At 32.1% G+C, this 23,215-nt stretch overlaps 1 protein-coding gene across 1 annotated transcript in view; it reads right to left on the bottom strand.

Moving 5' to 3' along the window:
- The window catches only part of LOC134693874 (basement membrane-specific heparan sulfate proteoglycan core protein-like), a 172,506-nt gene that overhangs the window by 32,790 nt on the left and 116,501 nt on the right, over positions 1-23,215 (bottom strand). The window contains exons 50-71 of the mRNA XM_063554809.1: positions 22,485-22,817; positions 22,169-22,296; positions 21,761-21,847; positions 20,998-21,062; positions 19,519-19,791; positions 19,039-19,142; positions 17,798-17,812; positions 14,401-14,575; positions 13,845-14,117; positions 13,121-13,270; positions 11,868-12,008; positions 11,321-11,466; positions 10,849-10,966; positions 10,185-10,308; positions 9,296-9,450; positions 7,384-7,665; positions 6,211-6,318; positions 5,465-5,644; positions 4,239-4,502; positions 2,537-2,699; positions 1,817-1,923; positions 40-129 (exon numbers count right to left, since the gene is read on the bottom strand). Coding sequence (XP_063410879.1) covers positions 40-129; positions 1,817-1,923; positions 2,537-2,699; positions 4,239-4,502; positions 5,465-5,644; positions 6,211-6,318; positions 7,384-7,665; positions 9,296-9,450; positions 10,185-10,308; positions 10,849-10,966; positions 11,321-11,466; positions 11,868-12,008; positions 13,121-13,270; positions 13,845-14,117; positions 14,401-14,575; positions 17,798-17,812; positions 19,039-19,142; positions 19,519-19,791; positions 20,998-21,062; positions 21,761-21,847; positions 22,169-22,296; positions 22,485-22,817 — 3,481 coding nt within the window. The remainder of the gene's footprint in view (positions 1-39; positions 130-1,816; positions 1,924-2,536; positions 2,700-4,238; positions 4,503-5,464; positions 5,645-6,210; positions 6,319-7,383; positions 7,666-9,295; positions 9,451-10,184; positions 10,309-10,848; positions 10,967-11,320; positions 11,467-11,867; positions 12,009-13,120; positions 13,271-13,844; positions 14,118-14,400; positions 14,576-17,797; positions 17,813-19,038; positions 19,143-19,518; positions 19,792-20,997; positions 21,063-21,760; positions 21,848-22,168; positions 22,297-22,484; positions 22,818-23,215) is intronic.

Here is a 23,215-nt window from a genome sequence, read left to right on the forward strand (position 1 = left end):
AATCCAAAAGTTTAAGTCATTCATACATAAAATATTTACCTGTGACAACACATTCCATTTCTACTCTTTCACCAATGTTAACAGTCTGTGTATCTATCCGGATTGGATCATTATCATTATTACCCCCAGCTGTTTAAAAACAAAAATTTCACAACATTACAAAGAATATACATAAATAATCTCATTAGAATTTTTGCAAATAGCTGAATATGATTGGACTAATGAATTATATCTAATAAGAATACTGTAAATTCAGAAATTATTGCGTGCATTAATATTTGATTGTGTCATTTTACACTTGAATGCGATTTTAATTTTCACGATTTTGAGAAAAGTCATGCTTAATTCAGTTAAAATATTACAAAGTGCAAGTTTTAATTATTGCGTTTACAACTCAGTCGCATTATTCGCAAGAATAAAAACCTCGCAATAATTTCTGAATTTACAGTATATACAAATAGCTGAATGTGATTGGACTATTATCCTCAGCTGATTAAATATGAAAATTCATTGCATTACAAAATTATTTCATTATAATTAGCATATCTTAAAATAGCGGAATGAGATTGGTCAGTTAGAATTGTTTCTGGTCATAAACCATGTAAATTCTATGTAGATTTTACTCTGACATATTCATGAGAGGAACACACGAGTGGAATCCTTGGATTGAAAGTGAAAGAAAAATACACCAATATTTTAGCCAAGGTTTTTTTTATGAACAAAACCATTTAAACTTGATCAGTCTTTAAAGGTGTTAACTTTTTTAACAAATAGACGGGAAAATTTAAGGGTCTGATTAAGGGTAAGAGGAATGTTATACAAAATGGTAAAAAAATTCCAGAGCATTGGAAAATAAACCCTTTTGGACAAATCAATGTCAACAAGTGAAACTGTGAGCTACTGCTCACTGATGATACCCCCGCCGCAAGTGGATAATATTAATAGTGTAAAAATATGCAAGTGGTTGGTAAACAGGAAGTTGTCAAGTGATCAATCTGAAAATGCATCACACGGTATAGCTGACTTAAATAAATCCTGAAACCAAATTTGAGAAATCCTTGTATTGTAGTTCCTGTGAAAAATGTGACGAAAATTTTCAACTTGGCTATCATGTGTAAAATCATACAAGTGTTCGGTAAACAGGAAGTTGTCAAGTGATCAATCTGAAAATGCATCACACCGTATAGTTGACTTATATAAACCCTGAAACCAAACTTCAGAAATCCTTGTATTGTAGTTCCTGAGAAAAATGTGACGAAAATTTTCAACTTGGCTATCAAGTGTAAAATCATACAAGTGTTCGGTAAACAGGAAGTTGTCAAGTGATCAATCTGAAAACACATCACACGGTATAGCTGACTTAGATAAACCCTGAAACCAAATTTCAGAAATCCTTGTATTGTAGTTCCTGAGAAAAATGTGACGAAAATTTTCAACTTGGCTATCATGTGTAAAATCATACAAGTGTTCGGTAAACAGGAAGTCTATGAATGATGAATCTGAAAACGCATCACACGGTATGGCTGACATATATAAATGTTGATACCAAATTACAGAAAGGGTGGATGTGTAGTTCCTGAGAAAAATGTGATGAAAGTTTCATGGGACGGACTGACGGACTGACGGACTGACGGACTGACAGACAGAGGTAAAACAGTATACCCCCCCTTTTTTAAAGCAGGGGTATAAAAATTATATTTTTTCAAAACCAAAAGGGATTTATTCCTCTATGTCCCCCTGTATCAGTCTCACATCATTTTAATGTTTGACTTGAGTTCTTCGAATCAAATATTTATATAAATATAAAAACACTTACTGTTACGTCCTTGTACAGTAAGGGTAACATATTCTCTGTCGACTCCTGCCGGACTGGCAGCTTGACAAATGTATCGGCCACTGTCTTCTTGTCTCACATTGAAAATTCTAAAAAATATTCATTATCAATAAATCTCAAATTCTATAAAATATTCATTATCAATAAATCTCAAATTCTATAAAATATTCATTATCAATAAATCTCAAGTTCTATAAAATATTCATTATCAATAAATCTCAAAAGTACTCTTTGTATTTCAACCTTTTTTTGTCAATCAAACTATATGAATCAATAAACATGTTTTTTTTGTTTTTTTTCATAAAATCTTTACAGTATTTACTGGATTGATACATTGTACCTCTGCTGGTCGACTATTAGCCCCTGAGGGTATCATACAGTGTACCTCTGCTGGTCGACTATTAGCCCCTGAGGGTATCATACAGAGTACCTCTGCTGGTCGACTATTAGCCCCTGAGGGTATCATACAGTGTACCTCTGCTGGTTGACTATTAGCCCCTGAGGGTATCATAAGGTCATTAGTCAGTATTTTGGTACTGACATGATTTATAACAAACATTTCTAAAACTGTCAGTCTATAGATTTTGAAATTATTAAGAGACTGAGGTTTCAACTCCCTCTGGTAAAGTTGATGGTAGATAGATTTGACTATTTTAAGGTCCTTTGATGATCTGTTACCTCTTTGAGATACGTAATACTTACTGCAGAACACCATTATTGACAGTATGATCCCTTGGAAGGACTCCATTTTCTTTCTCCCATGTTATACTAGGTGGTGGGTTTCCTGAAGCCTGACATCTCAATTCCATCAACTGACCCAAATATGGCCTGGCATCACGTTGTGAAAGGGTAATTGTTGGCGGCACTTGAATATAAAGAAAATGTTTTGTCCTATATACAGTGTTTTTGTACTCACACATTTGCATTTCTGAAGTATTTGAAGCAATTGGACTGAGTCAGAAAAATTCAGAAATTGTTGTGAGCTTTTATTATTGCGATTTTTAAAAAAATAACAAAAATAGAAAATAAATAATTGTAATTTTAGGAAATGCTGCATGCAGATATATTTCTCAAATCCTTTGATATTTTAACCCTTTCTGGATGTATTAATGTATTAAATAAACAAATTTAATCAACAGGTAGCTGACAATGATCTCAGACGATAGTTAAATTTAACCTGAGGCTCAGACTTAAAAATTTAATCAACAAAAATTAAACTATTTTGATTGGATAAATCCGATAATCTACTGCAATGTAAGAATCTAAAGACTGTAAACCGTCCAACTTATTTTCGCGACTTTCCTCGAGTAGAAAAATAATGCAAATATAAATTGTAGCGAATATGTAAAACTTGGATCTTTTCTAAATAAAATTCATTAAATCAATCAGAAAATTGGGAAATTAAATAGACACGAAGAGGTCAAGTAAGGGTAAAATGTGAAATAAAGTATCCGCGAAAATAATTTGGTTTACAGTATGTATTATAAAATCAAATGAAAGTTGTTATTATTGCAATACTCATCCAGACACATTATTGGCAAATATTTACCCTTACAACAATTTTTATATTTACACACATTCAATGGAGAAAAAATCATATCTGAACTACTGTAAACCAAATTATTATTTCACTACCAATTTATTTATATTGAGTAGTATCATAATGTTAATATAAGTTATCCTGAAAAAACTTTGAGGGTAGTAATGCCCTTTAACGTCAGGCGTCAAACAGTCATTTTTGTATACCGTTAGAGTCAAATTGGTTCAAATTTCACTGTGATTTGTCAAAATATCCTTTTATCATGATTTATCAGAGGTCTAAAAGAATTATTGCTACCTTCTTTTTTGAAAAAAAATTAACGTGATTTGTCAAAATCAGTCGATGTTTTTATTGTCTACGGTAAAAGAAAGTGTACATTTTACAGTCATACACCTAAAATTACTGTAAACGTCATTTGGCAAGAATTTTTACCTTTATTCATCATAAAGGTTCCTCCATTACGACCCTCAACTATAGGTATTCCCTTGTTTTAACACATGAAGAAAAATTAGAAAACCAAAACATAAATTTCTAAGAAGTTGGATGAAAAAGACCATGCAAAATTGAAAAAAAGTATCTGCACACATACAAGTTGGTACAGTTACAGCTACTATTTGAAAAGACTGAATTAACAGTTTTATTGCTTTTAAAGTGTTGTTGCCAGAAGACACGAAAGAATATTTAATTTTAATATGTTGCTAATTTGATAGAAAGGAATCGGTTTTCTTTACTTATTAGTCTGGTCCTAATATTCATTTTCAAATTTTAAGGACCCAGAACATTATCTCTTTACAAACTTCCAAGTCCAAAGCTCAGAATCCCTTAAATCCTTCAACGAATATAATTCTATTGGATGTTTCTTACCTGTTACAGATACTATAGCAAAACCATCAGAAGATCCACTGCTTCCTGTTGCTAAGCAACGGTATCTGCCTGTGTCTGCTGCAGTCACTTGTCTTATTTCTAGAAGACCATCTCTAGTCTGTGTAGCTGAAGGATTAAGGACACCATCGACCTTCAACCATTCAATGTTCCATGGTCCTGATCCCTGTGGCCGACATCTTAGCTGAACAGTACCTCCTGCCCTAGCTTCCACTCTGGCTGGAGAGATGGTCAGACTTGGTGTAACTGAAAACAAATTAGAAAGCAAATTACATTCACACTATTTGTCGGTTACCTGCCCTTGCTTCATTTCTGGCAGGTGAAATTGTCAGATATATAAACAAGAATGTGTCCATAGTACATGGATGCCCCACTCGCACTATCATTTTCTATGTTCAGTAGACTGTGAAATTGGGGTCAAAACTTTAATTTTGAATTAAAATTAGAAACATCATATCATAGGAAACATGTGTACTAAGTTTCAAATTGATTGGACTTTAACTTCATCAAAAACTACCTTGACCAAAAATTTTCACCTGAACTTCACACTATCATTTTCTATGTTCAGTGGACCATAATATGTGGGTCAAAACTATAATTTGGCATTAAAATTAGAAAGATCATATCATGGGGAACATGTGTACTAAGTTTCAAGTTGTTTGGACTTCAACTTCTTTAAAAACTACCTTGACCAAAAACTTTAACCTGAAGCGAAAGGACACACGGACACACAGACGGAGGAACGGAGGCACAGACCAGAAAACATAATGCTCCTCTACTATCGTAGGTGGTGCATAAAAAGAAGATGTGGTATGATTGCCAATGAGACAACTGTCCACAAGAAACCAAAATGACACAGACTTAATTGGCATAAATGAAAACAAAAATGAAAAGTGGAATAACATTTTAGCTGAATTGTAACCCTACTCTCACTTAACTCTGGCAGGAGAGCAATTTAGTGGAAAATAGACATAGTCAAATATTTTAAACGCTTTGAGTAGTAAAAATGAAATTGCTATATCTAATATAAAGATATACTCATATTATGACAAATCAATCATGATTTTTTTTTTTTGCATTGAAGTGTAACAAAATACAAGTTTTCTATAAAAAAAAAATGTAAAATTTGTAAAAAAAACGAACATGAAAAAAAGTTTCAATCGAAAAATATTTTCCACAAAAAAAGCTATGAATTCCACAGTACTTACCTGTAACAATGATAAAAACTGATGTCTCATAATTTTTAACAGGAGATGATGCAGAACAGATGTATTCCCCACTGTATACTGATCGGAAATTAGGTATGGTTAATGTTCCTCCTCGAACTGAATGGTTGGGTGGCATCAATCCATCACGTTTCCTCCAACGGACCACAGCATTTCGTATTCCTATGAAAAATGATTAGAAATTAGGATCAAGGGATAAAAAAGTTGAGGTAAATCTACAAAAAAATATTTATCACAATTTTATTTTTGACTATTATGTTGTTTTTGTGGATATTTCTAAAGACTGCAGTTATTGATTATGAGAACTTTTACTCAATTCACAATCATAAAGAAGAGGAAAGATCATATTCATTATGTAATGACCCCTACCAAACACACTGTATGAAGAAGAAAATAGAAAAAGAACAGTGCAAAAGGGCAGATAATTCTTAGAAATATAAATTAGAACTAAACTTCACAATTATTGTTAAAAATTTAAATGTGTAAAACCAGGTATTCAAACTTAGTGAAAAAGGGGAGACAACTGTTGGAAATATAAAAACTTATGAATAGACTGTCACTGGTGTTATATATGTCTACTTATTTCCTTTAAATATTACAGTGAAATCTTATTAAAACATAAAAGGGGAGAGATTATAAGAAATATGAACTAAGGGTAAAATTTTATCCAGACATGAAACGGGGAGAAGACTTTTTGGATACATATAATCTAAATAATAAATTTTTACCTGAAGTATCACATTCAATCGTTACAGTTTCTCCTTCTCTAACTGTACGCTGTCCTGGTCCTCTGATTGTCACACCAGTCTCTCTTGATGGCTGACCACTTTCCTGAACTACAATAAAATACAGAATATGATTGAACAAACAAAAAAATGATAAGATATTTATTTTCTGATTTTTGTCATTTCAAGGCCTTTTTAGCCAACTGTATAGTATGGATTTTACTCATTGTTGAAGGCATTATATTTGCCTTCATCCATTTAATTTGTCTCTGTTGGACTGTATTCTCCTTGGCATTCAAATAAAAAAATTTATATATATTTTAACTTTGTTTATTCTCTATAAAATTGTACATTTTTATCATACTGTTTTCCTAAAATATTATCTAAGTATCTATGTCTGTTTTCAAGCTGCTGACTGCTAATGTTCTCACACTTTTTAAACATTATACATGTTCACCTAAATAAAACTTTAATGTAACTAAGAAAAAAATAATAATCTACCATACCTATGCTATATCAAAATCCATAATAATATTTTGTCAAATGGTCAAAACCAATATGGTAACGCCAAATTTCCTTCAAGGGATAAACAAAAAAAATCTATCCCCTCTATACATGAGTAACCACTCAAAACAGTTAAATTTCAAATTTTAAAATAGAGGCTTGAATATTCAAAATTCAACCGTCCAAAAACTCCAAATATTGTATTGCAATTGCATTGTATTGGTGGTAGAATCTTATTCTCAAATGATTTTTGAATGATATGCAGACAAGCTTTCAATAATCTACTAGAAGATGAGTTGTTTCTATGCTAAATCATCAGTGACGGTTGTCTTATTTCATAATGTCACACTGTTAATTCAGAAATTATTGCATGCATTTATCATTGCAATTTTTCAACATTATTTTAGACAAAAATGTGAGGTAATTATTGCTATTTTTTTGGATTTTGCAAAAAAACGGCATAATTGTCATTTATCTGAATGCAAGTTCATATTATTGTCATATTCACCCAGTTGCATTATTTGCATGAATAAACTTCTTGCAATAATTTCTGAATTTACAGTAATTGAAATTTGACCAATGAAAAACAGAGATCAACCGAACCACACATTGATTAAATAAAAGTATTCAAAGGGTCAGGCTAAGAATAAGAGAAAAGTTTTTGTCTCTTACCTTCAAGTTGAACAGTTTCAGTGACAGACCCTGCTACATTATTAGCCGTACAATAGTAATTTCCGGAATCACTCCTAGAAACAGCATTGAGAGTAAGTGTTGCTGATCCTTGACTGAGGGCGCCCTCTACTGGTGTTGGTACATCACCTCTGTCTGGTGCCCTTTCATATTTCCACTGTACTGTTGGAATAGGATCACCTTCACCAGTACATTCTAAAGATACTCTCTGGCCGATTACAGCAAACACTTTCTTACTAGGCGAGATAACAATTCTAGGTGGACCTAAAATTAAAAAATTAAATATTCTATAAGATGGGTAGGCCGATTACAGCAAACACTTTCTTACTAGAAGAGATTACAATTCTAGGTGGACCTAAAATTAAAAAATTAAATATTCCACTAAGATTGGTATTCAAAAGGGCTATTTAGGGAAAATATAAATGCTTTCAGAACAATACTTTTTTTTTACCTCACAAACTACTATAAATTTTAATTTTTATTTACAGAATTGTATTTGCTTCCTTTCCTTATCCCTTTAATTACCATTTCAGGATCTGCTTACATTCCAATAATTATAACCAAAATAAAAAGTTGGCTAAATGAAAATACCTTATTTTAAAAAGTTGGATAAATGAGAAGACACTCCTAATATCACCCTCTGACTTTGGTGGGGTTTATGATGCTTGTGTTTTTAGATAGATAGATAGTTTATTCTCATAAAACCATGATAGTACAAAGGTTACAGAGAAGTTTAAACAATAATATACACAAAAATAAAAATGCTTTACAATGCATAAAATTTTGGATGAGATAACATATAAAAGAATATATATACTCTTTACTTAAACAGTCAAATGTGAAAGTTAAAATTGTATAAAGAAATACATTTTGTGTATAAGTATGATAAATAAATTATGGTTGTTCAATCTTGTGTTTTGAGTACTATTGTTTGTCTTTCCTAACGTTTCTTTTCATTCTTTGATATGGCATTGTCAATCAGAAGTGTCCAAACCCTCTCGTACTTTTTCCTGGAATAGCCCTCAACTTCATTATAGTCTGACATTTGCGAATTTTCAAATTTATCCAGTATGATTGCAGATATGATTATTAAATGAAAAAACACCAGTTGCAAGAAAACCTCTTAGTTCATCTCTAATTGTTCCACATTGAGAAAGATTCCAATATTGCTGCCTATGTCATCTTTATTAAACAAAACAATAACCATCAGTTGTGAGAAAACATCATAGGAATAGTTTAACTCTATTTATTCCACATTGAAAAAGATTCAAGTACCATTTCTGATGTAATTTTAAACTGAAAATCAAATTCTATGTAAGGAAAAACATAAAAAATTTGATGCACACTGAATAATGCGTGTAGCGGGTTATTAAACAGTATGCACCACATTTTTTGTTATTTCGAAAAGGCAGAAAAAATATTACAGTCATTTCTTATAATTTAATTCTAAATTCCATTTTAAACCGTAGAAAACCATGAAAAAATGTTGATGACGTCACTGTCACATGACTAAATTATGTCTATGGGCTGATAACAAAATAACGTCAGCCAATCAGAAGACGTGTTACATCCAAAATTATATTATTTTAAAATGTACACAACAGCCCTTGTGAATTTTGCTTTTTCACCTGCCTACAGTACACAGCCTACTCTTGTTTTATAATCTTTTTTGTAAAAAAATATTTATCAAAAATGCTTTTCTGCTTTTTTCAATTGATTGCACTTGCAAGTCTTTTGATTCAACAAAAGATATTGCATGCCAACTGTTATTGATTGGCAGAGTGAACAAGATAGAAATTTTGCCCACTCAGTGCCCTCTCCAACTGTGGTTGAGTGTACAAAGTAAATTCCACCTGAGCTGTAGTGTAGTTCCTCTTTCAAACTTAAACCTTACCCTGAATGATAAGTGTGGCTGTAGCTGTCACAGATCCCATTTCATTTGTGGCCGTACAAATGTAGCCGCCTGCTTCCTCCCCTGTCACACCCTTAAACATGATGACTCCATTCTCCATCGTATCTATGGTAGACAACATTGGCTCTCCTCCAGCTCTATAGAATAAATATTTAAATTACTTTTTTTAAGTCCAAGGACTTTTGCAAAAAAATCATCAGACTGGAACAAAGTTTGAAATTGGTCTTTAACGTGTCATGATAAAACTGTATAGCAATTATCAAATCAATATCTTCAAGCTTAAAAAAGGTGCTGAAAATTTAAAAAAATGACTTTTGACTAGTCTAATTGTGGCGTTCAAAACCTCAGGTGCACAGCAGGCATTCCATTTGCAACTACTCCATGCATGCAATGACTTTTTCGTTTCTTGCTTATAAGTATAAAATTCCAAAACTCAAAGTTATAATAATAATAGTAACCTCTCCACATTCTATATGTGCCTATCCCAATTCAGGATCCTAACGTTCAGTGGTTGTCATTGGTTCATTTCTGTTGTTTACAAATTGTTTTGTTATAAATTAGGCCTTTGGTTATTACATTTGCTTTATAGTTGTGCTATTGGCAATCACTTTAGCTTAGTTGCTTAAATTGCTGCCTTGTAACACAGAGATTAGAGTCCCCAAGGATACAGGCGATTTTGCAACAGAATCATGCTCTCTGGTTTATACATATACACATCATTCATATTTACACACAGTTTAACCTCTTTGAGGGAATTATAAATTTGAATATTTCTATAAATAAAATTGAGAATTATTAAAGCTTACCTTGACCATGTGACAGTTGGAGGGGGATCTCCACCCATTACACCACACTGGAACATAAAGCTTACCTTGACCATGTGACAGTTGGAGGAGGGTCTCCACCCATTACACGACACTGGAACAATGCACTTTCTCCAGTCTTTATCGTCTGAGATATCGCTGGATAGATGTCCAACATAGGCTTAGCTCTTCCTGAAACAAGATAAAACATTTATGTTAGATATCAATCAATTATTATAAAAACATCAATCTTCATACATAAATACATCTATAACATACAGCACAATATTTAAAAGCTGAAGCTAACTGAAATAAAAAGAATATTCATGAGCCATGTTTCCATTTCTTTGAACAATTTTCATCATGATATGAGTATTTGTTTTGGTTGAAAATCCTGGCAATCTTAAGATGATATGCAATTTTATTCATCTTGTTTTTTTCATTATTTCTGAGATATTTAAAACCTCATACTGTGATTTCATTTATTATAATGGGTATAAATTTTTGTGGGCATTTGACTTTATGGTTTTGCCTATATCTGTTCACAAAGCCTATAGAAAAATTGCAATTCTTTGAATATTTGAATTCATTATTTTATTTACCTAAACCCACGAAACCAACACAAATTGGTATCCAACAAATAATAATAAATCCACAGTTTCAAATTAGTTTCTACAACCTCACTTCCAAAGTAAAAGTTCAAACTATTTTAACTAGTACAACTGTACTCACTTTCAACTTCTACAATGGCCCAGCCTTGTCCTAATCCTGCAGTATTCTCAGCACGACAGATGTATACCCCACGGTCCTCTACTTGGGCATTAGTGATTCTCAACATTTCTCCTACGACCTAGAAAAACAGACATAATATTATGATAATTCAAAACATTAAATTGAAATGTCACTTGACTTAATCAATTTGTTATGTTGACATTAAATAGATATCGTAGAGTGATGCCTATTGGTGCAGTGAAAATTTTGTGAATCCAATGGCTAAACTAGTTTTTATTACTTGTTAAATAAAATTGTTGAACAATAGTCAAGGTTAAAAAAAAATCAAATATCTTATGCTGGCTTTTTTTTCTAAATATAGTCAAGGAAAAATATTCTTTGCAATAATCATTCCCTTTTCAAAAAGGAAATGTTCAAATGTCAAAATGACATAATATTTTTCAATTTTCTTTTCTTAAAAACTCAAGTTTACCTGATGTCTGGCTGTCAGTTCTCCTCTAGATTTAGACCATGTGATTTTAGGTTGTGGGGTACCAGTTACACTACATCTAATGGTACCAGTAGTTCCCTGGGCAATAGTTGTTCTATCTGGTGTCACTGTAGCAGTTGGTACTGTGGCTATTCAAAATAGAAAAATGCACTTGAACTTTAAACTCAAAGAACATGGATATCAGAGAGATCTGTTTTATCCCAGAAGTCATCATTATTGCATAAATGCATTCTTACGAGTTAAGATTGAATAACAAATTACTATTTGTCTCTGATGTATTCATATGATTAACAGACAAACAGATGAAAAGACACACAGACCGAAAACATAATGCCCCTAGGTCGGGCACAACAAACATGTTTCTTTGTTGTTGTTTATTTGGTACCCAAGATGGTAAAGCAGGTATATTTTATATATATGAAAACAAAATGCTTTTTTTATTGTTAATATACAATATCAAATTTACAAAAGGTACAAAAATGCAATTCAGTAGATGTTCATGGTGATATATCTATTCAATTGTACTTACTTTCTATTTCAGGTCGTACAGTCAGAGTAGTTGTGCCTGTTCCCCTGTCTCCATTTGGTGTTATACCTGTACACACATAGGAACCAGCAAAAGATGGCTGAATGTTGTTCAAGGTCAAAACACCATTCTCTTGTGCAGAGCCTGCAAATGAAAAAGATATACGATAAAAAAAAAAAAAAAAAAAAAAAAAATATGGATACTATAGTTACCACTGCAAGTTGAAAGATAATGTCAATATGCAGTACACAAATCGTTTAAAGTTAACCTATAGCTTAGCTTAGAATCCTGTAAGTTAATAATTATGACATAACCTATAGCTTAGCCTAGAATCCTGTAAGTTAATAATTATGACATAACCTATAGCTTAGCCTAGAATCCTGTAAGTTAATAATTATGACATAACCTATAGAGCCTAGAATACCTTATATTAATAATTATGACATGTTGGAAGGCTATTCTATAGCTTAGCTTAGAATACCATAAGTTAATAATTATGACATGTTGGAAGGCTATTCTATAGCTTAGCTTAGAATATCATAAGTTAATAGTTATGACATGTTGGAAAGCTATTATAATAGCTTAGTCTAGAATACCTTATGTTAATAATTAGACATTACCTAAAGCTTAGCCTAGAATACCTTATGTTAATAACTAGACATAACCTATAGCTTAGCTTAGAATACCATAAGTTAATAATTATGACATGTTGGAAGGCAATTCTCTGAGGGATTAAAATAGTGGGAAGAGGGTTTCCAAGATTTATTTTTTTTGTTCCCCTCAGATTCCTGAAAGTTGCTATTTTAAAAAAAAATTATTTAGGTTGTGTCAATTCTTATTTTTATACTATTGTTTTGAATTAGTATGTGTATTAAGTGTCATTCTAACTTCGTTACATACCTATTCTGAGTTGTGCAGTTTATATAATATTTCAATGTTCAGTCAAAATCTCTCATGGATGAAAAGTTGGCAGGTCTAGTTTGAATATCGCTTACTAAACAGGGTATAGCGCAGGCTTACTATGATGGTCTGAATGCAGTTTATAGAATTGAAAATAATGAGCCATATATCTACAGGAAAATGGCCCCCAAAAAATACAGAATAGAGAAAAAAAATAATAGATCATAACAGAGTGCTAAAAATTAAAGAACAGAGAATAATGAGCAAAAATATAAAAGAATAGAGAAAAAATACCTATATCTATTCTAAAAAAATATATAAATAAAGGACCCCCCATCAAGACAACTATGACTCACCTGAAGGAAGACCTCCATTCCTTGACCAGATCAACGTAGGTCTGATGGAATTATCGTCAATATAACATATAAGTTGTTCAGTACTTCCTATTGTTGCTATAATGGCTACTTGTCTTACAATGATTGTTATATCAGTTGGTGGTCGTGGATCTGAAAGGTAAAATCATATGTATAGTGTCTGCTGTTTGAAAACAATATCAGATGTTTTATGTACAAATAATAAATTTTCATACAGATTTTCTCCATGTCATAGAATACAAAAAACAGAAAATACTATTGTCTACATTACCAGTTAATAAACACAAAGATTTGCTTCGAGCCAGTAGGTCAAAGGTTTCAATCTTTAAAAATTCTCAGAGTTACTTTTTTTTTAGATTTTAAAGTGTCTAAACAAATTCCCATCCATTTTTAAAAAAGGAATACCTCTAAATAAGTTTATATATATTTGAATAGATTACCCCAAAACAAATTTGATGTTATTAGGTCAGTTTAGATAAGATGAATTTCATAATTATTTTAAAGAAATTCATGTTTCTATAACATATAAAACACATTTTTCAGATAATAAACACATACATAAAAAAATAAAATTAACAAAGTCAAATTCATTTTGATGGCAGAGCCTAAATCAAAGTCACATTTAGTTTGATGGAATAGTCCAAAACAAAGTCAAATCCAATTTGATGGAATACCCTGAAACAAATTAAAGTTCATGAGTACTTACTAGATTTAACATAAAGAATGGTTCTAACTTCTGTGGTTCCTGCTACATTTGATGCCTTGCAGAAGTACTGGGCCTCGTCACTTCTTAGAGCAGCTGGTATCCTCAACACACCACCAGATATTACAGCACTGGGGTTCATAGTACCAGTTCCTCTTCGCCATTCTACCGTTGGTGCTGGTCGACCAGTTGTTACACATCTGAATTCTGCTGTCTCAAATTCATTCACAGTTTGGAATGTTGGCTCAATTCTAACAGTAGGCTGTACTTGTTGTGCTGTAAGATATAGTTTAAAGCATCAATTATTTAAAGTATTTGACATTGGTTTCATATTCAGAAAAAAAAAGTGTTGCAATTGATACCTAGTTTACTGGCATGATAATAATTTGGCAAATTAAAAAACTAAAAACGTACCACCAAAACCATAAAAAAAAAAAAAATATATTTACCGCTGACAACAAGAGTAGCCCTATCTGTATCCATATTGAACATGTCAGAACCTGTACACTCATAAGTACCACTAAAACCATAATTTTTTATTATTTTTTTTAATATTTACCGCTGACAACAAGAGTAGCCCTATCTGTATCCATATTGAACATGTCAGAACCCGTACACTCGTAAGTACCACCATCTTCTGGTCGGACATTTGGAATGACCAGCACACCATTCTGATCAATAGCTTTGTTCGGCATCAAACCACCCACTTTTGACCAAGACAGGATGTAGTTGCTCTGTTCAAATAGATATAAAAATCTTGTTCAAATATAATTAAATTGTCACAGCTTTAGGCGACTCCAATAGGGCATCACCCCTTTACGATCAAAAGATCACATTTAAAAGTTGCCTCAATTCACTGAGTCTAATATTCTATACACAGAACTAACAGTATTATTAATAAAGCAACATTTACAAGTCGACAATTTCACATATAATGATAACAGCTAGACACAGACATTACATATTAGAATGATACATAAAATGAAATGTTATTTTAATAACGAGTTACTTTTCATATATACATGTACTAATTTCTTCATTAGTAACCTATGATGACCTAACAACTGTGGGTTGGTTGAAATAGCAAAGTTCATATTTAATTATTCTTTTTCACATCAGAAATAAATAAATATTCAGCTACTCAATAGCAAAATATCCAACCCAAATGAATCTAGTTATACATCTGCATTAACATAAAATAACATTTTTTTCTTTGCTAAAGTGTCTTAGCAAAAAATTATTGTGAAATTTCAGATTTTTGTAACACTTATTTCCTAAATAATGTTTGCAAAAATGGGATAGAATGTTACAATCATTTTAAAATAAATAAATCTTATATAAATGTGTGTTTTTTTTAAACAATTCACCAAATAGAACTCTAAAATTGCTACAAACCAGTGCACCAGAGCATTAAGTGTAAACTTTAAAAATATTAGTATAGGGTCATGATAATAATTCTAGATTAAAATGAACAGTCAGTAACCATGAAATTAGGAAATTCATACACTAACAATTGTCAACGTTCCGAAAATATTTTTGACATCCAACTTTGAGCATTCAGTTGTTGTATTGGAGATTTAACACCACAACCATATTAGTTGTTTTAAGATTTTCATTAAGAAAGATTTTTTTAACATGGAAAATACTGTAAACTAACTTATTTTATGATTTATTTCGCTTTTAACCGTTCTAGACCGCTTTGCGGCTATTTAATTTTGCGATTTTCTTTTTTACTTGAAGGAAGGATCTAAGTTTTACATATTCACGACGATTTATATTTGCGATATTTTTCTAATTGAGAAAGTCACGAAAACAAATCGCTCTCGAAAATAAGTTGGTTTACAGTAACTGTTACTTTACTAGTGAAAATTTACAAAACATGACTTTTTTGCCTAATTGAAATTTGAAAAAATTTCCTAATTTCATGGATACTAAAGCAAAATGAAAACATTATGTAATTTGCACAATATCCATTTTTGAAGGAATCGACCTCTTTAACCAATTAGTTATATTGCATGTATGATTATCAATTACATTTGTTTACTTTGAATTGACTTTATTTATCTAGGAATAATACTATCATGGCCTAAGAATGTCCCTGGACTGTTAAAATCATGCTTAAATTCAATAAACATTATTCTTGCTGTACCCCTTTTACCTAGCTATGCAAGAAATAACAATAAACACTGTCACCAATTACCATACCATAGTCCAGAATTATGAAAACATGCTTAATCATCATTCATTCAAAAACTTGTTTTTTTAAACATCTTTATATCTGATGAGTGATTGTTTCTTGGTGTTTAACGCCACTGTCAGCACTATCAGCTATATTATGATGGTAAGTTTTTATTGGTGGAGGATAATTAGCCAGAATGCCAATCACTGGCATAAATGCTGTCAATCAAGATTGGAGTCAATCCAGATCTAGAGGGGGGTACCAGGGATTGGAACCCCCCCTTTTTTTTCGAACGATCAATGCATTTGAATGGGGACATATAGTTGGACCCCCCCCCCCTTTATCCTGGGTTGGGAAGCCCTACTCTTTAAAATGGCTGGATCTGTGATGACTTCAGTGATGACAGGCTTGTGATATAGTACATGAACTACTTCTACCATTCAGCTTCCAAGGAATTTATGCAATGAGCATATCAAGAAAAGGCTAAAATATGGAATACCCCGAACATTGTCTGGGAACAAATAATCATGTGTGAGGGGCTTAGAAAAAAACAGGATTATTGGGCATTTTAATCCTGTTTCTTCCCTCATTCTGTGTACCAGGTCTTCATTTAAGCCAGTAAGCATATATATATACGCCCACCATTTGCTTGTGAGGTAAATCCTGTAGCTCAGTTAGTAGAGCAGGGTCAGTCACATGTTTAAATCTGCCTGTCATGTGATATTTTGGAAGGGAAATTATGTTTAAAAGTAACATTTAGCAACAAACTGAAAAATCTGGGTTAGTGGTTAAAAGAAATTTTTGATAGGGTTTGAAAATCATGCTCTATTGTAACAACTAAAATACAATGTACTCAAATTAAAAAGTTTGGTGTGACTTTTGAAATGAACTGGTTGTTGTAGGCTGGCTACTCAACTCATATGTGTCTCTAAGCTTTATACACAAAGTGCTATGGCAATATTATATTTGTGTAACCAAGATGGCTTTATTGGGTTGGTACAAACAGGCCCTTAGCCAGGAATTTCCAAGGGGGGGGGGGGTGTATTTTGACTCACAAACTCGACTTTAACAGTCACATTTCCAACATAACGTTGACTTTAACAGTGCTTATTTGTTTCAAGGGGGGGGGGGGTCCGAATTTTCCAAACCCCCCTGGCTGCAGGTATGGTGACAGTATATCAAAACTGTTTATATAGTCAATATCATTTGACTAACCATATGCAGATACCAAGGTTACAGTAAGTCATACCAATTTTCTACCATATTCCAAGTATTTATTTTTTTATCTCAATTGAAGAATAAAGAAATTGAGGCTAGCTGCTTTAAAAAGTTGAAAAAATAAATAAATTCAAAGATATGCATGCAAAAAGCTAATTTTATTCATTCTGTGCAACAGGCTTTGAGAATTAAAAGATTTTTATCAAAAGATGATTTAGATACTGCAAATTCAGAAATTCTTCCACTGCTTTCATTATTTCAAATGGGATAGTTTTGCAAATTTTAAGCTCTTTTCTCTTAATTAGTAGAATTAATGGATGTAAAAATTTCTGAATTTACAGTAAGATTTCTATAGAAAATTCTAATTCAAACCAGAAAGAGGGATAAGGGGGGAAATTGTACAACAATAATTATGGACTAAGTTGTTTACCCCAATCTGCAAATTTCAAAAGAAAAAACAAACAAATTACAAAGCTGCAATTTTCAATAATTGTTTGTTAGTACATTTCTCCAATGTTCAAAAATGGTTTGTTAGTACATTTTTCTCTCCAATGTTTACCTGCAGACGTCGACCCTATACAATACAAATGCATAGATTACATGTACCTCTACCCATGTATATAAATTACCTCTCTACGACCGGTACGCCGTATCTAAATAATAATTTGACATAGCATCACATACTGTGGATTCATTTATTTTCGTGGGTTGAGGAAAACTTGCATAATCGTGGATATTTTAATTTGTGGTTTCGGAAAAGTTTGCTTACTTTCCTGTACAAAATTTGTATTTCATTGGACATTTAAATTTGAGGATTCCCTGTTCCTATGAAATCCACGAAAATTGGTATCCAAGAATATTAAAGTATCCACAGTATACAAAGGTAGAACATAAATGATCAAAACTTAGAATATAACACTGTTTACAGAAATCTCCCTTTACTATTAAGTGGAACATTTTCTGGAGTTAAAATAAATTGTGAATATTATACACTGGCGTTAATTGGATTTTGAAGAAAAAAACAAACAATAAAAGTGTTAATTTTAACCTTGCAAACAATAGGATTTGGCGTATAAAAATCACTTATACACTTTACATATTTGTATTGTCAGATTGCTGACCAAATAGAAAGTCGTTTTAGACAGTAGAGTTTGTAAAAATTGTGATGAAATTAATTGTTGAATGAACTGATGTACAGACAAGTTGAATATGATATAGCCTCAACTTTAAAAGTGGAACATAATTCGGAAATAAGTTACATTTTTGCGCTTGTTCCAAGTCAGGAGCCTCTGGCCTTTGTTAGTCTTGTATAATTTTTAATTTTAGTTTCTTGTGTATATTTCAGAGTTTAGTATGACGTCCATTATCACTGAACTAGTATACATATTTGTTTAGGGGCCAGCTGAAGGGCTCCTCAGAGTGCGGCAGTTTCTCACTTCATTGCAGACCCATTGGTGGCCCTTGGCTGTTGTCTGCTATATGGTCAGGTTGTTGTATCTTTGACACATTCCCCATTTCCATTCTCAATTTTATTACAAAAGTAAAAGGAAATCGTTGAAAATATTGAAATGAAGGTTCAATGTGAAAGGAACTTTAATATCAAATTAAACGATTAAAAAAAAATATCAGTAATTAAAGGTTGAAACAAAAAACATCTTTATAGTCCATTTTGGTTGTTTAAAGGAAAAGTTAAAATTGCAATAATTCAAATAAAAGTTTTAAAACCTCAAAATTGGCAAAAACCTGTTATATTTAGAATTATGAGTTCTAATCGCTATGGTTATTTCAGACAAAACATACCTGCATTTCTCCTTGAGCAACACAGACAAATCTAACCGATTGTCCCTGATCAACCGATCTTTCCTTTGGTGGTTCAATGTACACCCTAATAGGCTGTTGTTTACCTGTTGTTAAATTAAATATTCTTAAGCATAAATTATAAACCAATTTTCAATCTGACAATAGAAGCCTGCTGAATCGTGACTCCCAAAGATTTTTAAAATTCCAAACTTGAAAGTTTTTACAAAGATTTTGAAAAAGGAAAACCCCAAAAAGCTATTATAAGCAAATAAACTTCAAGCTTTTATGCAATCAAAAAAGTATGTAAGTGCTAGAAAGGGGAGATAATTTGTAATATCTACATAACACAATTACGTCTGCTGCTTGAGTGAACATAAGTTGCCATACACAGACGTATCTTCCTACATATGTTTCTTGTACAAATCAATTTTATTCCAAATAAAAGAGTTCCAGCAAGAGAACATAATTCATGATACTTACCTAACACAATTAAGTTGACATACTGCCTGTTGCTGCCGTGAACATTAGTTGCCGTACAAACATATCTGCCTGCATCTGTCTCTTGTACATCTCTGATTGTAAGTGAGTATCTTGGACCAACTTGGGCTCTATTTGGTAGACCTTGGCCGTCTATTCTACTCCAGATTACATTGAAAGGCCCTGGACCTTGCACATTACATTGGAAGACTATAGTCTGACCGACTGTGTCCTCTAGCTCTGTTGGGTTGACCGTTACAACAGGTTTTAGGACCTCTGAAGACAAAATATTCATTTGAATCAAGTGATTTTTTCTTATGCAAATATCAATTAAACTTAAAACACCAATGCCAATATTTAAAAATCTCAATTGGCATTCAGCCAAGACTAAATTCACTGTTTTCCAAGGATTTCTATTCAAGATTTTCTACTCTTGCTCTTGTTCTGTATTCCTTGATGAGAAGAACCAAATTTGGCATGAGCATGACTATTTATATCTGTGTTATTTTTCTACTTGTGAAAGTGACTAATATAAGTATGTTGTACAGTAGTTGTTGTTTGTTATGTAATTCATACATATTTCTCATTTCTTGTTTTTTTTTATAGATTAGGCCGCTGTTTTTTCTGTTTGAATGGTTTTACACTAGTAATTTTGGGGCCCTTTATAGCTTGTTGTTCGATGTGAGCCAAGGCTCAGTGTAGAAGGCTGTACATTGACCTATTTAACCTGCCACATTATTTATGTATGTGCCTGTCCCAAGTCAGGAGCCTGTAGTTCAGTGGTTGTCATTTATTTATGTGTTACATATTTGTTTTTCATTCATTTTTTTATATAAACAAGGCCGTTAGTTTTCTTGTTTGAATTGTTTTACATTGTCTTATCAGGGCCTTTTATAGCTGACTATGCAGTATGGGCTTTGCTCATTGTTGAAGGCTGTGACCTATAGTTGTTAATGTCTGTGTCATTTTGGTCTCTTGTGGACAGTTGTCTCATTGGCAATCACACCACATCTTCTTTTTTTATACTATAATGGTTTACTTTTATAAATTGTTATTAGGATGGAGAGCTGTCTCAATTGGCACTCATACCACATCTTCCTATATCTATTTACAGTATCTTCAAGCATTATAGTATCTTATTCTTCTATATCTCGAATAATTTTGTATCATCAACCAACCTGAGATCTCAACTATCTTTCCTCTTCCAGATTAATTAGAAGTGCCCTTGACATTGTATTTTAAATTGGAAGTCTATATTCTAATCAATTATGTTGCTCATGTGAATCAAATTGTCTAATTGACTTAGACTAAGGGACATGTTGAAAAGAAACCAGTCTATTTTTCAAAACAGTTTATTGCATTAAAGATGTCTTAGGAATTTTTAGTGGTACATGAAATGAAATATAACCTGACACTATCTCTTTAGCATAGCCTCTTTCTGAATATTTTCTAAATTAATAAGTCACATGACTGGTAACTTACCATCTCTCTGGCATCTTCCTCCTACTTCTGTAGGGTTACCAGTGTAGCCTCTGTCTGTATCACACCTGATAAACAAATCATTTTCGATATAAAACTAGAATTTCTACCCATTTGGATGATGAGCGGGTTATAAAACTATTTCTCCATAAAAAGAAAGGTTCTCATTTTAAGATTATTAAGGCAGACTTAAATCAAATATAAAATTCACAGTGTATTATTTGAATGTTTTATCAAAAAGCTTGGATTTAAGAAAAATCTGAAAATTTACTGAGAATTCCTTTTTTTTTTTAAATTGAAATGTCTGAGTAACCTCCACTATGGCTAAATTTCCTTCAAAATTTAATCAAACAGAAAATGATCTGCAATGGTAAAAGTATAATATTTATCATTGAAAGTATGTTGGTTGAAAGAAGATTTGACAAACACTTTCTACAACCTCATTACAACAGCCCAACCTCTTTAATGGAAAACCACCTCACGGTCCCCCTCCCCCTCCCCAGTAAGTTTGATAAGAAAGGAATATATCTTGATTCTAAGCAATAAAACATAGCTAACTAACAATACACCTTATTGCTATTTTGAAATCTGTCCCAACTGACCCGAGAATCTGTTCCATTTGAACTATTGACGTCATACAACAATCGTTTTTACATTGTGGTGTCAGATATTTTATTATATAACGTCAAAATTTAACGAAACTTTTGTGATGTCCAGTAATGGCAAACAAATAGCCATAAGGTGTATAGAATGTTATATGAATTACCTTTCACACTTTCTACCAATATATCCTGGTGGACATCTATCACATGTGACTAGACCATCTGATTCAAGGTAACAACTTCGGGAAAATCTGTGAAACACAAATTATTTAATTTCATTAATATTTTCATAATTTTAAGACTATACCAGTTCTGAAAATTTAGAATTGTTTGCATGTTACACACAAACTTGCCATTTTACTATGTTCTTCCTTTTTTGCTATATCTTAAAAGTTTTTAGACAATCTGTATATTTTAGAAATTTTTGCATACCATTATTATTGTTTTTATTAAATGATGGACACAATCATGAGATTAATTACAGCAATTTCAAAATCCGCTATGTACTATTATATAAATAATGCCAGTATAATTCTAAATGTAATTATTTTTTATAAAATTCTCATACTTACTGGTTAGAGGGTACAGTGAGTGGACAAGGACAAGGTCTACAATCATTAGGGGTACCAGTTGTGGAATCACCATAGTAACCAGTAGCACATCTTTCACATCTCTCACCTTCAGTATTGTCTTGACAGTTCTGTAATACAAAAATGCATTGAGTCTATGTACGAAGTTACTTCATTACTATTTATTTTTTTAATTTTCTATATGTAATTTCTCCTTTGTATAATTTTTTTTTAATCTTTTGATCTTGGCCCACTATTCATTTTTTTTTTATATATTTAACTGAATTTTGATTTAGTTTCAAACCAAACAACATCTTACCAAGCAGACTCCAGTTGCTGGATCACATGCTGAAGCATGCCCATTACAGCTACATCTGATACAACGATTATTGGTATCCTTTAGATAACCAACAGCACACTCTTCACATGAGAGTCCTCTGTATCCTTCTGGGCATCGACAGCTCTCAACCATTGGAGCGCGACCAAGGTTGGTAACTTCAGGTACAGCTGTATCCATACGAAGGTCACGTAATGATGTGTATGAGGTGATGCTGTGGTATGTAGCTCTGATGAGAATGGCCTCAATGTCAGACAATATCCTAAGGAATGCTTCTCTGGTTGGTGTTGATCCATCGCTCAATTGGAAAGTTGACTGAAATTAAAAATGTAATGGTCACTTTTGAATTTAGATGTTTATGCAGAAAGAGTGTTAAAAGAAATTTTGGATTTTATATTTTTTTCATAACTGCTATAAAGATAGACAATTACTTCCATTTTTCTAAGTAACAGTTATTTTCCTTTAGAACTGGCAATATCTTGTATAGCTGTATTTAATATTCTAGACATTTTCTAATGAGATACTTGAAATAACTACGTATAACCAACTAACATTAATCCACTAAAATAACTTTTGATTTTATACCAAACTTCACATATGGATTTTTTTACATCTTGGCTTACACCTATTTTCAGAAATAATTGCAAGTGTGCACATATATAACTATAAAAAGTTTATTCTTTCAAGGGAAACAATTTTTAAATTCAAGAAAT

This window comes from Mytilus trossulus, chromosome 12 (genome assembly GCF_036588685.1).
Source record: "Mytilus trossulus isolate FHL-02 chromosome 12, PNRI_Mtr1.1.1.hap1, whole genome shotgun sequence".
Lineage (NCBI taxonomy): Eukaryota > Metazoa > Mollusca > Bivalvia > Mytilida > Mytilidae > Mytilus > Mytilus trossulus.